Source organism: Scomber scombrus, chromosome 7, assembly GCF_963691925.1.
Source record: "Scomber scombrus chromosome 7, fScoSco1.1, whole genome shotgun sequence".
Classification (NCBI taxonomy): Eukaryota; Metazoa; Chordata; class Actinopteri; order Scombriformes; family Scombridae; genus Scomber; species Scomber scombrus.
This window is the reverse complement of record NC_084976.1, coordinates 12,699,047-12,716,096: the sequence shown is the minus strand read 5'-3', so window position 1 is coordinate 12,716,096 and position 17,050 is coordinate 12,699,047. Positions and strand designations below refer to the sequence as shown.

The 17,050-nt window shown below is 39.6% G+C and overlaps 1 protein-coding gene across 1 annotated transcript in view; it reads left to right on the top strand.

Annotated features, from left to right (window-relative positions):
• Window positions 1–17,050, top strand: part of cdkal1 (CDK5 regulatory subunit associated protein 1-like 1) — a 252,024-nt gene that overhangs the window by 95,158 nt on the left and 139,816 nt on the right. Inside the window, exon 8 of the mRNA XM_062422643.1 lies at window positions 14,955–15,058. Coding sequence (XP_062278627.1) covers window positions 14,955–15,058 — 104 coding nt within the window. The remainder of the gene's footprint in view (window positions 1–14,954; window positions 15,059–17,050) is intronic.

The following is a 17,050-nucleotide window of genomic DNA, read 5'->3' as shown; positions in this document are numbered from 1 at the left end:
GCATCTGATCAGTACCATTGTTAATGCTATTCAGTGAAATTAAATGTACTTAACACAATAATTAGTTTTAGTAACACCATTTTTTATAATAGGTTGTGATTGTTGAACAAACTTAGTCTATAAACTCTGATTAAATACATCCAATCATCAGTACTTTTGAAATGATTATTTCAGCAGCCTTTTATGTTCTCCATCATGAATAGACATTCATACAGCATAATTGCTTCATCCACCCCGGACCTTGAATGTCAGGAAAGTTAACAAGCTTCTTAAGAGAAAGTAACACAGAAGGTTCTAACATCAAATACAGCATAGTTTTTGAGTCAGTTAACAGCTTTTAATAAAGACAAATCTCCTTAACCTCCTGAGTTTGGATATGCAACACTACAATGCAAATATTTTTCACAGGTTCTCTATAAAGAAAATGAGAGGGGGAAAAAAATACACTGCATCACCAACAGCAATCTGTTGGTGTTTTCCACATGGGATTGAATTAGATGTGGTTCATTTGAACTCTCCCCTGCTCATGCTTTTGATGTGGACTCTAGCAGCTGATATCGGGCTTGTGCTCATGTTCCAATTGCCAGCTTTTTTGTTTAGTTTTGAATTGTTCCTTACATTATTCCCTCCATAGTTTCTTTATGTAAACAGGTAAGCCTAAGGGCAGAGTTCATTTTTCATACAGAGTCAGACTGGAAAAAGACTACTGTGCTATGTCTTTCTAATGCTCAGTTTTGTGCCCCAGTTTTAGAACAGTTGATGCTATTAGGGAAGCTGTGTGTGCGTGTGCTCATGTGTGTGTTTGTTTTGCCTTAGGCTATACTAAGGGTCCCTTCTTACTCTGTCTATAGCTGTGTGTGTGTGTGTGTGTGTGTGTGTGTGTGTGTGTGTGTGTGTGTGTGTGTGTGTGTGTGTGTGTGTGTGTGTGTGTGTGTGTGTGTGTGTGTGTGTGTGTGTGTGTGTGTGTGTCAGCAACAGTAAAAGTCATTTTGTGAGCAAGCTGAATCGTGGTGCTTCAGTGTCATAAACAAGGAATTTACAGCCACTCAGTCAGAATGGGTCATTAAACTTGGGTGTGTATTTGTTACTGTGTCTGTTTGTGTGAACGGTTGCCATTAGACTCAAGGCATTTAAAAAGAAAGCCCTCTGTTCCACAGTTACAGCTCATTTCATTTCATTATCTGTCCCTTCCCTGTTCTCTATTTAGTCACATTTTTGGCAGTCATAATCTCTGCAATTGTTATTGTGATGTGCTAAAGTCGGGTGTTAATGAACCTCTGCTCTAACCCCAAACCAATAACCAGCTTCATCATTCTCATCCTCCAGGCAGGCAGGTAGACGGGTTAACACAGAGGAAGCAGGCGTTGCTCTGGTTTGAGAGCTCTCTCAAACACATTAGTTAAGAATTGCTGGAAAGCAGTGTTCTGCCTTGATGTTTAATTGCCGCACTGGCATCTCAGACTTCCCAACAGATAGTTTGAAGTGGAATTGATGCCGATACAGAGGCCTGCATTGCTGTCAAATGCCTGTGTATCTATTACACCATAGTGAAAGTTACAGTATGTTTAGCATCTGCGATCATGCGTAACACAAATAATTTTTAATCATCGTTCTCAAATGGTTTCCTATACCATTTAGAGAAATTGTTTAACCCATTGTATGATACTGTGAAAATACTGTGCTGCTTTTGGGTTGATACTTTTCTCCACAGTCTTCTGCACATCATTGTCTCTCAAATGCTTGCAAGGTTGAACTTACGATAAGGTTGACAAATAGAGATGCTGACATCTGTTGAATAGCAGCAAACATTGAAGAATTTCATGACCGTGATAAAATTCAACAGTCCTGGTTTTTGTTATGGGAGAGTGGAAACTTGTTACTCTCTGAGTTACTGGCCTCATCTACCCAGAGAGTATAAAAGGTAACCTTGGAGCCCATACAGTATTTTATCTGCTTTCCTTTGTTCACTTCCCTCTATTCAGTACTCCCGTCTTCTTTTTTTCACCTCCTGACACTAGTAGTAACATATTTATCTATTTAACGGAAAGCTGATTTAATCTGGCCAATAAGCCATGTTGAATATTGCATGATGCCATTGTCAGCGCTTTGAATAGATATGTAGTACTTTTGAAACTTGAATGTTATGGTTGATTTACTCTAGCTACATAGTATTGATCTTTAATAGTTCTTTCTGTGTTCTATTCATATCTGTGGTTTGGCTACAATAAAAAAGGAATTAAACAGACTAGTGGCTCATTTTTCACTGACCTCTATTCCTGCCAAATCCTTAATTTCACTAATAAATAATAATAATATCTGCACCAAAATACACGCACACAAACACTCACACTTGCACACACTATGTAAACAAAGCCGAAAGAGACAGAATGAAAAAGTGTCTGCGTGCTTGTGCGTTAGTGTGCATTGTGAATATGTTTGTGTTAGCCATCAGGCCCCAAGTTTTTTAGCTATTCGTTTCCTGTGATTTGCGTCTGGCTGCCAGAAGTTCTCTGCCGACTCTCCCGGCCGACACAGTGGAATAATGGGCCTTATCAACCTCGCCGCTGACCTTTACATAAATTTGTGTTAACAATTGTGACCGAGGTGTAACTTTAACAGCTTTAGCCAGCAGAGAGAGGAGTAAATTTTAGGTCACAGGCGTCTAGATGCAGAAGAAAAACAATAAGCCTCTGAACTGGCAGAGTTGGGGTTAAGATTTGCTGTGAAGCTTCAACCATGGCAGCAACTTCCTGCATGTCAGAGGCAGACTTATTACCTTTCAAAAAAAATAAAACAATAATATTTTGTCATTTCTGTTCCTGAGCTGTCCTTAATCACTTGACAGGGCTGAATGAATGTCCAGATTATTGAGAAGTAAAGCTATATGCAGACATAATTTTAGTTGAAATTGCTGTAGATAATGAAGGAATACTGAGCATCTTCCTTTTTGGCCTACAGCAGTAATATTCATGGGTCACTCAGGGTAATGGGAGGAGAGTTGAGGACATAGTTTTACTGTAGACAAAGCGTGTGTGTTTTCTGAGCATGTTTTTCCACTTCTGTTAAGGCTTTGAAACAGTATGACAGACGGGCTAGAATAACCACCCAGCTTTTATACATGATGTCGGATTGATCAAGAAGTTTATTTCTTTTTCTCTCTTTTCTCTCATTCCCCCTGTTTCTCCTACTTCACAATAAACCATATTTATACATTTATATTGACAACCTCTTTAAAATAAAATTACAGATTATTCACAAGTGTCATGGCATATGGCCAATATTAACATGTTCAAGAAACCTTAGGAATATCTCCTGAAAAGTAGCAAATATTATTTGTAATTTTTTGTTGTTGTTCATTTTTTGTTTTGTTTTGTTTGAGCAAAAAGTATCGAATTTGGTACATAGCATATCTGGACCAGGCCAGAACTTTTCCGATTTTTGATATTCCAATCGATTGTGTAAAATATGGTAATGATACATTCAACTATCAACATTCAACAACAAATCTACATTTCCGGACATATTACATACAGAGCTCCTAGAGCTGAATTTGCCACACTGCGAGCTATTGTCAATTTAGTCTCAGTCTGTCACTCTATATTTTTCAAAATCTACAAAAAACAAGAGTTTTGCTTCTTGTCAGTGCATTCTTTAAATAAGAAACAAGCATCCAATTGCTCCGAATCTTCTTGGATCCTGGTCATTTCTGCTTGCGGCTATATTTTCTATATATACATTTGTCCTTTTTTATGTCATCATTATTATTCTCAATCTTATTAAATTGCAATCAGGCTTAAATTAATATAGGTTTTGTTGCGTCTCTTCAGAGTGTGTTGATTTGTATATGTGTTCATCCATGTAAAGCAAAGCAATTGTCTTTGTATCCTGTAAGTGGCCATGTGTGTGTATACATGTTTACCAGGGGAGAGTAGAACACAGAGCCTCAGAAGTGGTTTAGATCTTATGTGTCTCATGTGTGTCACTGAGGCAAAGGTCTGGCCGTCACATCTCATTCACACACACACACACACACACACACACACAAATACTGCTCTGAAGATAGTGGGCATAACAAATGTGTTACACGTACACTTTTTCAAACTAGGCCAACTTCAGACACAATAGTCGCACCCAGCCACTGTTTGGGGAAACCCATGACCCTCATTAATACTGTGTATTTGAAGGAAACGTGAGGCAAGGCACTTCTGCTTGACTTCAAATGTTAAAAATGTTTAACTTTGACCCACTTGTAAGTTAAACAACAAAGACGTGTCAAAAAGAAGGAAGTAGAGATGTCACGTCACATGTGCCTTATGATCAAAATAGCAGGCAAAAATATGATAATTTTTCATTTTATTTTTTTAGCCTGAATATATTGTATTATTACCAGATGCTTCCATGCAACACTGACTGAAAACCACGAAAATATACACTTTTGTTCGGTGAGCGTTCTTTTTGCTCATGGAGCTCCAGTAGCGGTCATCATGGTTGTGTGGATGCAAGGGGATGCAAGGAGCTTTTTCTCAGCTGTAAGTGACTGCAAACACAATCTTACACATGTGGAAGAAAATCATAACATCAAAGATGCACAGTACACACTGACCTGCCAATCTCTGCTCCCTGCTTTATTCAGTATATTTGTCTTTCACAGATTTGTGTTTGCTGTAAACAGTCAAATATTTGTCTTTTGTGATGTCTGATGCAAACATCAGCTCCTCTTGAGCACATCAGAGATCTCCCATTCCTACATTTCCTAACTATAATATCCAGTTACAGTATCTTTACAGCTGAAAAACATTGTTTAATACTCACTAGCATCATATCCACACTCGCATGCTTTCCAGCACACAAAGTCTTCAGCACCTGATAGTCGACTCTACTCTATGACCCAATCAGCCTAGCTCAGAGCTTCCTTTGCTGCTGGATTTTTTTTATTCCAGTCCTCTCTGCAACTATTTCTGTTGGAAGATCAGTCAAACTAAGCACATTGTGTTTTTGTTGCCAGAGGCCTTGACGTGGCGGGTTAAAAAAGACACAGCACAGCTCATTGATGACACACTTTATATTAACGACTATCACCAAAGAATGGTAGAGTCACTATAAGAATAGAGGAGCATTTTTTGCAGATAAGTCTCGGCCTGAAAGAGAAAGGGGAGCGTGGCACAGAGAGACACAGTAAGAAAGGGGGAGAGATGGGAAGTCATTAGCTGATTTAAAAGCAAATTGAATCAGGCCCATGTGCTCTTTTGTAATTTGAATTTCTCTGGCAATTACAGTGTGGAAGTGAATAAGGCCTGATAGAATGAAAATGAGTGAGGTTTTCCACGAAATGCCAGGGGGAGAGACATACAGTATGAGGAGTTTCTCTTTATTGTTCTCTTTCTCTAGCACACTAACTTTACCTAACAATCGAAACAGGTACTGTTTATCTGCTCCAGTTTGACAATCCCATTCAGACTGTAATATCCACTGCAGGGGCTCACTGCAGATAAGTTGTCCATATCTCGTCCTCATATCAAAAGCAAATACATAAGCCACATTACACTGCTCTACTTGACTGTGTTTTCATTTTGTTGATGGTTGGTCAATGATCTCATCCTTTCTTTTTCTTTTTCTTTTTCTTGTTTTTCTTTTTTTTTTTCCTCCCCTGGAGGACAGGAGTGAAAAATGCACCATGTGAAGCAGCAACAAAAGAGGGAGAAAATGTGATGTGCTTCAGAAAAGTAGAGTTAAACAGAAGTGAACAGTGTTTACACAAGGGTTTCTGATCACGTACATGTTAGTGTATGATTGTGGGAATGCATGCATGAACAATATACCCACAATCTTTTTATTTTACACTTTAGCACACATATACCACTTATTAACAAACACACACACACACACACACACACCCTTCCACAAAGGAATTCTCAATTTCTTTTTCTATTTCATTCCTGACACACACATGATCATATGCAGACACGCTCCCACTCACTCAACTCACACCCACACCTACTCCAGCAGTGTACCATGGTGGCCTTCCTGCTGTTTATCAAACCAATGTATGGGTAGTTTTCAGCTCCACTGGTCTGAACATATTATTCCATTTCCCTCTTTCCCACTACTTAACACACAAACACATCCGTTTCTCTCTCACTCACACACACACACACACACACACACACACACACACACACACACACACACACACACACACACACACACACACACACGCGCACACACACACACACACACACACACACACACACACACACACACACACACACACACACACACACACACACACACACTCCGTCCACTGCTCTCCCTACTCACTCACCAGGAGAGACTGTGCTCCCCACAGTAAATCCAAAAGATTGATGTGTCTCCTTGGACAAAATGAGATTGTGTGTCATTACAAGACATTACACTATAGAACTCCTAAGTAACTAAATTAGCCCCAGCGTGTCACAGGGAAATGCAGTTTATACACACACGCACAGACATGCACGCACGCACGCACGCACGCACGCACGCACGCACGCACACACACACACACACACACACACACACACACACACACACACACACACACACACACACACACACACACACACACACACACACACACACACACACAGAATTTTGAGTTTCCTTACAAGAGGTAAATGGTCCATAGTTGTCAGGACAGAGACCTCAACTCAAGTATTAGATTGTTTTCTCTGTGAATTGGGCCAGAAGTATGTCATTTGTCTGTATGTGGGTGGGTACACATGCAGTGCAGTCAAATTATTTGGCTGAAGAAACCTTTTTCTGTTGGTAGTTCTACAATCCAGCAACAATAACACTTATGTCAGACATACTTGACTTTTTTGTGAAGGCGCTTACATTTATTTCAGTGTTGAAATTGTAGCTCTTTTTATACATTCTCCTTTAGTAGAAAGGGAAACCATAATGGGATTTTTGGAAAGCATCTGTGACCCACACACATCAGCAGACATGTGGTGTCTTTTATGGCCTCTGCAAAGCCTGTCCCAAACTTTACCATGCCTTTCAATCAGTCATAGTAAAGCCCTCTACACATGATCAGCAGAAGCGCTGTGCACTGGATTAAAACATTGTATTTGAGAGATCAAAAACACTGAATGTGGTGGCAGTGCTACCTAGGGAACTCTGACTTTATGCTTTGCAACTGTGCTACTTCAAGTTTGATCTTGTCTGTGCAACCAGTGAGTGGACATCAACTGGTGATGTTGCCTGGGAGCAAGTAAAGATGGATCTCTGTACACCGCCACCTTAAAATCAAACTACAATCATGGCTGAATGTCAGCAGGAAAAAAATATCTGCCAGAGTTTTGAGTAGTAAGATAGTACAAAATGATGCAGGGATGTGTTGCATCAATGCTATTAAGTAGTGTGCTCATACAACAACCAACAGTGAGTCAATCACAAAGGTATGAAATATCATACATCATCAAATTCAATACAGAAAGTCTTATTGCGGCTTTAACTTTTAATAGTAATTATAATTATGCTCATTTATTTGTATAGCACTTTTTGACTTTTCATGTCACAAATGGCTTTACTTTCTTTCTTACTTGGAAAAAAAAGCCATAAAGTAGTAAAATCCATATTACAAGGTGCATTACACAAAACAAATAAAACCCATATATAAACAAATGAAACTGAGATAGACACCACTACAACAGGCATTAGATAAATATCTAAAACAAAACAAAATAGCAAGTGTAAAATGAGAATAATTTGAATAATTATAGGTGAATTATACATAGACTAACCTATAAAACTTTGTGTTAAGAAGTGATTTAAATGAAGATAATGATTTGGTGAGGCTGAGCTCCTCAGGCATGTCATTCCAGAGTCAGGTTGCCCTGACAGCAAAAAAAAGGTTCGGTGTGTAAGAGTTGCCCCCCCCACAGATCAGAAAGAGGTTGAAACACAGGAAGTTACAACACAACTCGAAACACCAAGCAAAAGTTTTTTTTCATTATTCATTCACCATTTTTTCATTAATTGCGTGTCATTTTACAACTCAGTAATCCAATAGAGACATAATTTATTGATACTATATTTCAATATCAATCCAGTTTACTACCATGTGCTATGATGCTGGCTTAAGCATAGCTGGTGCAACCCAGTATAGTTTATCAGATCAGCTGACATGACCAGCTGATGCCTCCCCTGCCAGCATCTGCAGCAGCTGGCAGCTGCTCTGATGAAGTCAGTGCAACTTTCTACAGAGAATCTACAGGGTTATTTTCTTGCCTGAAAAAATATTAAAACTAAATAAAGTGACATATAAACAGTCTTACAGCGAACATTTTAGCAGCATTCACCATGGCTCTGCTATTACTGCCAGTGCTACTTTTTTTCTTCCTTTCATGTTGGACTGAGGGCCGAGTGGATGCTACAGTGACTCACTGTACAAATGTGCAGACTGAAGCTATCTGGTTAGCATGCTTTACATGCATATCTCTGCAGCACAATACATATAAGTAACATAACGTCAAAACTGTTACCAGTGTGGTGAGGCTAAAAGTGGAGGTATGTGTTCTATTTTCCTGGTTGCATTTAAAGCTGTAGCAGCCACATTTTGTACTATTTGGAACCTGCTGAGTGTTTTGTGGTTTCTGTCTATAGGCTATGTATTAAAGATGATTAAAATAGGACTGGGGGAGCTTGTTGACATGATTATCAGAGGTGATTATTGTTAAGCAAAGAGAGTACTTTTTGCCTGTGCATGTGTTTGCTAACTACAGTCCATTGCTCTAGTTGGTGTGAAGGGACTTCAGTAGGGATGGTTTCAGTTTTGCACCCATGAGGATTCAAGAGTCTCTGTTTAGGATTAGGGCACCTTGTGGGGCTGTAGACAATAAACTCCATACAACACCCCTAAGGGACAGCTTTGGTTGTTCTCTGTGTCAGCAAATACCTAAGGGTTATAATCCACAGAGCTATTTCTCTGACATCTGAAGACATCCTGGTTTGGTCAGTCACTCACCTACTTTGCCAGTGACTCAGTAAAGTAGTCGGTCAGTGAGATGGGCAGGCAGTCGGTCACTAGTCAAATGAGTTGGTTAATCATTCACTATTAAGTCAATTTCAGCAGGCCATACAGACACATAGTCTGCTCTGAAAAGGGAAGTCATTTCTAAGTGTATCAGTGAAGTCAGCTTGTTAAATACTGGTTGACAACAATGAGTACATCAGTCAAGCAGTCAGTTATGTGGTAAAGTAGTCAGTAAGGCAAGCAGGCAACAGGTGAATTAATCAGTTAGCCAAGCCTCTAACCAGCCAGTCTGACTCTAGATCAGATATTTTACTGCTTCCACTTTATCAACGTGCTTGGTGATTTAATAATAAACAAACATCATGCCATTCTTGTCCTGTAACAATAAGCTGAGTGATCTAGTGAAAACAGTGTCTCAAGGTCTCTCTACAGACAAAACAAGAAGTTGAGAAAACACTTACAGTTCCTATGCAGACATGAGATTGTGGTTTCACACACATACACACACATGCATGTGCTGTTCTCGGGTCAAAACAACAAGCTAGGCTGCTGTAGTAGTTACCGGAATCTAAGGTCAGCATGTGACACTTTTTCTAGCGCGCACACACACACACACACACACACACACACACACAAACACACACACACACACACACACACACACACACATACACACACACACACACACACACACACACACACACACAGAGCTGTTTCAGTTAGCAGCACTGGGAACACGAGACTAAATAACAGAACTCAAGAGGTCAGGCACAAAGGCTGGATTGAGCACTGAGAGGAACCAGCCCCAGCTGCATTAGGACACGCATTCATACACACACTTTTGTACTCACAGATGAAAGGAAACACACACACACACACACACACACACACACACACACACACACACACACACACACACACACACATACACATACACATACACACATACACATAAATATTCAACAAACAAAAAAATGCAGAAACAATGTTGTTATGTTATAATGCGAGATAATGGTGTGATAACCTTCTGTATGTTTATGTTTCAGTCTGTATTGTTTCACAAATTGGCAGGACAGAAAACAAGTCAATGACAAGTCAGCTGTTTTATGTGATTTTAATGTGATACATTAGTTTAGTTGGGAAATAATGTGACAGAATTGGTTTCAGATCAAAGCCATTTCTGAAAAGCTACCAAAAAATATTGGGGTCACACAAACATTTCAATTATAAAAACTTACTAAACATCCCAATGCTAAACTCTGTTTGGATTTTGGATGTTTAGACAAGGAATTTTGTGTTAATTTTGCAGTGTGCTTATCCAGATTGTTCCAGTAATGTTGTGACATACTAACATTGTTCATGGAGATGATCTATATCACCACCAATCACACCATCATGACATCTACACATTTTGACATTTCTTGTTCAACATATGGTTTAAACATATGTTTGACATACAGTATGTGTTCAGTGTTTGTTCTGGGTCTTTGCTCATGTGATCTCCATCTCAGGCCTAGTGTGAAATATAAAGGAGATAGAGTGTATAGAGTATATATAAAGCTCCCATGTAAGTTGCATGCAACCAGGTTCTTACTCATGACAGTGCATCAAGGGTAAATGCGGTTTAGCTGCCAACCTTTCTCTGAATAAGTAATCATCCTCTATTCATTAGTCCTTATCTGTCTTTACTCCATTGTGTCAGCATTCTTTGTTCCTTGACTTCACATTATTTTGCAACCTCCACTTTGACTTTGAGATGACACCAACAGTAAACTTACAGACTTGAAGCTTTGTTCACTTGCATAATAGCAGTTTTAAGATTTTGTTTGCTCATATACCCTCTTCACCCCTCTCCCAGTCTGAACAATAAGTGCAATGAATAATCTTGCTTTACAATTTGCAAAGCTCTCAGACTTCCCCTCGCCGTTTAAGCTTTGTTTTCATAATTGCATCCTCAGTCTGTTACAATATGAACCCCCGTGAACACATACACATGGCCCTGTTTGTTTATGCATTGAGCCGTTTTCTAATTAATGTGTAGACCTTAAACCTAAACCTTACCCTGCTCAACTGTCTCCCAGTCTGTGTCTTTAAGATGGTGCACAAGGGAGCCCCTCCAAAGGGAGCTATTCTGTATTTGTGTGTGTGTGTGTGTGTGTGTGTGTGTGTGTGTGTGTGTGTGTGTGTGTGTGTGTGTGTGTGTGTGTGTGTGTGTGTGTGTGTGTGTGTGTGTGTGTGTGTGTGTGTGTGTGTGTGTGTGTGTGTGTGTGTGTGTGTGTGTGTGTGTGTGTCGAGGGAGGTTTACAAATGTATAGAAAAACCTCAGGGCTTTCCTTTCTTTGTTACCTTTTCAAGGCTACAGTACCACAATAGACTCTCTCTCTCTCTCTCTCTCTCTCTCTCTCTCTCTCTCTCTCTCTCTCTCTCTCTCTCTCTCTCTCTCTCTCTCTCTCTCTCTCTCTCTCTCTCTCTCTCTCTCTCTCTCTCTCTCTCTCTCTCTCTCTCTCTCTCTCTCTCTCTTACAAACACACACTCAGACACACACTGGGGAGGTAGCCTCTCTCATTGTAACCCATTGATAAACTACACTGTTGTCAGGTACAACAGCTACCTCTGTGGTTTAATTAACTGGGGCGAAACAGAAGGAAGAGAGCAGCGAAACAATGGAGGGCTTGATAAAGAGGAGAAATATTTGGAATAAAATCTAGAAGTATTTTCATTTGCAGATTATTTTGTCAACAACAGCAGTTGATTCTCATTAAAAGTGACAGTAATGTGGAAGCACTTTCTTTTTGAAAATTCAGTTACTTTATAAAAGTTCTTTCTGACGATGGACAGAATAAAATAAAATTGAACAGTAATTACAATCTTCCCTTCCCCTCAATAAAAAATAAAGGGATTCTAAATGAAATCACTCAAGCCCACAAGTTAAATACAGAGTGTGTTTGTGTGTGTATTAGTCAATTTTCAAGTCAATTTTATTTGTATACCCCAATATCACAAATTTGGCTCATGGGACTTTACAGTCTGTACAGCAATACCGCATCCTCTCTCCTTAGACCCTTGATTGAATAATGAAAAACTCCCTAAAAAACCCTTTTAAGGGGAAGGAAAATGAAAGAAACATCAGCAGAGCAACAGAGGAGGGATCCCTCTCCTAGGACAGACGTGCAATAGCTGCTGTGTGTACAGAATAGAGAATAAATTACAGAATACAGCATGGACTAGATAACACAATTATAATGAGAAAGTGACGCTTCTCCTCGGTTTCATTTAATGTCAGTCTAAGGGTGCTGACTAGTTGTCGCAGTCTGTTTAAGTTGATGGAGAGGTCGAAACTGCTAATGCGCTGTTGTGATACTGGACAAATGTTCAGCATGCTGCAGCACACTCACACAGCCACATGCACACATACACATAATTGATGCAAACACACAGACCCCAGAACAGGCCACTGACTGTCTCTTGAGATTAATGTTGGTGTGATCCACTCAGCTGGGCCTGATCACATTAAGATGGATGGACCCCCTGGTGGTGTATGAATGTGTGCGTGCGGGCATGGAGGGTCCCATCTGTCTGTGTTTTCTCCACAGCTAGGTCCTGTGACCTAGCTGCCATCTTTAGTGCCCTCAACTAGGATAAGCAATACCCTGAGTGGGAGAGATGGATGGATAGATGGAAAGATAACAATATTCTCTTTTATTTTTTCAGTTTTTCTCCACAGTGTCAAAAGTGCTCAAGACATGTTTGTTGTATTCATGGGACTATTCAGATATTGTTGCAGGTAACTCGGTGGGCACTTACAAAGGTTTTTCACAATCCGGTAAATGCAGCGAACATTTTCATAGATATGTAATGTGATTGTAATGAATCTGCTTAGTAGCCAACAATAATGGAGTGTGGTCAAATTTACCATCGCCCTGGTATGAATATGTTGTGACTTGTAGAAGAGCAAGTAGTTACAAGTAACCTCTGAGTCAACAGAGGAATACATTTTACATTTTTAGCTAACTCTTAGCTTTTTAATACCACTCTCATATTTAGACTTAACATTCTCTGTGAGCATTACGTCTCTTCACATTCTGAACATTTTTTCCATGAAGTGCCATTCTTGACTTGATCTTCAGTGCCTCACTTTAGCCTCTTTACAGCTGCAAAGGAAAACAAGTCCTTTTACCATCCATTGACATCAACAGACTTGCACAGTGTAGCAGACAATATGAGAATACACTAAGCTTTAACATTGGCACAGACTGTCAATGTTACAGACATACTTGGAAAAATGGTTAAATCTCGGCAGAGTGCTCGTCTAGCATGGTATGGAATCCACTTGATACAACTTACAAACACATGATGTAAACACGACAACTGCTGTATCTAAGTGGTTAAAGCAGGAGTGTTGTGTCGACAGGCTTCAGGGGAATCCCTGTTATATCTCCATGAGTCTATCATGGATAGAATACAGGGTTTATGCTTATTATCAACAACAGTTTGATTTTAGAGTCTCACGCTAGCTGCCTTACCCCGTATTAATCATTACTAAGATGTTTTTGTCATTGCAGTGGAGTGTATAAATCCCACAGCCAACCAATTTGAACAAGAGAGGAACTGGAACTTTTGATGGTTATTCTGTGTCAAAAGCGTGCATTAGTGTTGGTGTGTTAGTCGATGGTCATGTTGTTTTCTTCATGAGTAGCTGCACTGTGGTCCATTATTAGTCACAGTTTGGTTATTTTGGGTGGGTTATTGTGGTGAAAACACTATTTGACATGCTGCATTACACTTCAGGGACGGTTTAAGCTGAAGAACTTTACATCGTTGTTAGTGTGCACTGGCAGTGTGGCCACTCTAGACTGAATTATACAAAAAATTGAAGCCCTAATGTTGAAAGCTTAATTGCAAAGGTCACTTTTTCATGCAGAAAGCATCTTTGTCTTATTTTTTTCTTCAATCAATAATTGATCCCACACATTTAACCAATTACAGTTTCAAACTTATGTTACTGGATGTTTGTGCCAGAAATTTAACCGACAGTGAAGTAGTGAGTAAAAAGAAACTACTGTGGTAAGAACAGTGAATATTTTAAGTCAGCGTGGCAAATTTGAAGTCAGAAATAGAGCACTACGGAGTAAATACAAAAACAAAATCTTTTAACAGTGGCCTTCCTTCTTCTCCTCAGTTGTGATTCATAGACAACTATGAAAGAAAAGCCCCCTTCATCCTAAACAAAGACTTCCCCAGTGTTTATACCACACTGTGCCTGTGGATCTGGTGTGATCTGGATCTGGTTTTCCTCCCTTTTTGAGTGTATTTTATTTTTTTCTGCTTCATAGTCTTACCCCACCCCCCTTTCACAGTCAATTTGAATTAAGCTTCTTCACTGTTTTTGTAAAACAAAACAATGCATGTAGTCCAATGTTTCCACTGCTCGCCTCGCTCCGAGAGACAGCTGTCCATGGTTATTTTGGAGCTAGCTGGAGTCCTTATGAACAGTTTAGGAAAGAAAAGAGTTTTGACTCCCCACTTTCCTCTCCCACTTTCCTCTCTAAATCATTTTGCCTATCCACAGATGTTGTTATTGGCTGGAATGGTCAATTGTGAGATAAATGTAAAAATATATATAACCTTTGTTCATAAAATATTAAAAAACAATGATCAAAAGTAAATACAAATATTTCCCAGTTTAGTTTTTTTCCCCCCAACCTGTCAGTTTAGCACCCAAATATAGCGCATATTTGCTAATTAGCATTTAACACATGAAAGAAAATATACTTTTTTTTCCTCCTCATTTTCAACTTTGACTTATGGCATCTAACCTTAAGTGCACATGTGTAGAGTAAAGCTGTTTTCCTCTCTTTGTCTACAGTAAAAAAAAAAAAAAGTGTCCATGCCCTTTCTCTTCCTCTCATCACCTCACCATTGTGTGTTTCTGTCCGCCTAGGTGTCTGAATGCATGTACCTACTGTAAGACCAAGCACGCCAGAGGTGACCTGGCCAGCTATCCCGTAGAAGAGCTGGTGGAGAGAGCCAGGCAGTCTTTCCAGGGTGAGTACATTATTTCTCACACATGTGAACAAACAGTCATGCACACAGTCACAGCACAGTAGCAAAAACAAAAAAAAAACAAAAACAAAAACAGCCAACAAATATATTTGTAGCTCTTGCTTTATACACTGTGGAATTGGAAGTGCTGATATTGGATAAGTGTACTGGGGTGTGTTTAGGTTGATTATCGTGTGTGTGTGTGTGTGTGTGTGTGTGTGTGTCAATAAAAATGGTTTTAATTGCTGTTGTCAATTAAGTGTGCAGATTTATTTAACTCAGTGTGTGTGTGTGTGTGTGTGCGTGTGCGCATCACATGACATTAGTGTATTATATTGTTTGTGTGTTGGGTGCGTGTGTCTGTCCTATCAAGGGGGGAAGGTTTTAGTAACACATGTTGATGTTTTTGTTCTTGGGTAGAGGGTCCAGCCAGTTGGCTCTAGTTTGATGCCAGATGAGCAGCTGTTGTGCCCTGGCATCTGTTCCTTAAGAGTAAACTCCCAGAATCCCCAACTGCACAGCAGGCCATGCCTCTATTACAGCCCCAGGCGGGTCAGTCAAGGGCAAGTCCATGCATTGATAACTCAAATCCCACTTTTAGAGAATTTATTGTATACTGCATATTATCCATTTTGTGATTCATGTATCAGCATAAACTTTTAAGTTATTGAAAGAAGTTATTTGTCTGGTGTTGAGTCTAAAATCTGTATCAGGATTTTGTTGTTTACAGATTCACAGTGGCACAGGACCCTGCCACGGTCACATCTTCTCTAAGCTTCTTGATCTGGTTGAATTCTTGTCACAATGTTGTTACTGTTTCTGTTGTGGCCATAAGCTTCGTGAAGACAGGCACCTACACACTGTCCAAAAAAAGCAAACATTAGTGTGGGGGTGTTGACAGGTCTCAGCAAGAAATTGAAATAGTAACAAAAGTAAAGATGCTGCACATTGGTTTAAACTCCTGTGATCCAGGATGTATGGTAATTTGCTCATCTGCCTTGATGCTTGCAAAGTAAAAAGAGGACTTGGTCTTGCTCACAGGTTATCTGATCTGATATAAGAATCCATTACTGTTAGAATACCTGGCACCAAGTCCTCTTTTTATCAGATAACACAGAGCGTTGGAAGATGTTTTACTTGACTGCAGCAATAGGAATGGGAAAGATCAACTCTTTGCCAGAGCCCTCTGCTAGTGGCACTCACCCTGCTAATCTCATTGACGAGAATAAGGAGCCTGGGATTCACAACCTCAGTTCATATCTGTGCAGTAAGAAGAAGAAGAAGAAGAATATACCCTTGACAAGGACATGGCTTTCTAAATCCCATCCAGAACTCTTTAAAACAGCTGCATCCATGCCGCTGCACTGCCCGGGGGTGGCCAGTCAAGGGCAAACTCACCAGCTGCTCGGACCTTGGGGTGTGTGCGGGTGTGTGTATGTTTTTGTGAACATGTGAGATATGGGATAGTTCAGGTTGAAGATACACCTGCCCTTTACACTTATTTGAGAGAAATTAATATTGAAGGGCATTCTGATATTTTAGGAAGAGCCCAGATGACTGAATGATTATATCCTGACATTTGACTTAGCTGCTACCATTTTTAAACTGGCTCAAATAATATTCCAAGTAAAAAGTTACAGTTTCGATTGCACGTTGATTGCATAGATGATATTTATTATCTGAATGAATGAATAAATGGATACATTAATTAAACCACATTTACAAAACCAACATGTAATCAAAAAATTTGCATGTTCATGCAAACTTTTAATAGACTTATGACTGCTTAACACTAGGCTTGGAACACAAAGTAGGAACTTCAGCTTGGAGGTCAGATAAAAAGTATGTGTGTGTAATCCGTTATAACACAGGAAACATGAGTGTCAGAGACGGTTAGTTGTTGTTTTCAAAACACAGAAAGAGGAAGCTGGAGGTTACTGCCTGTCATGATTTGAAGACAGATGGAATAAGGCAGAGATAGAGATGGGCAATGAA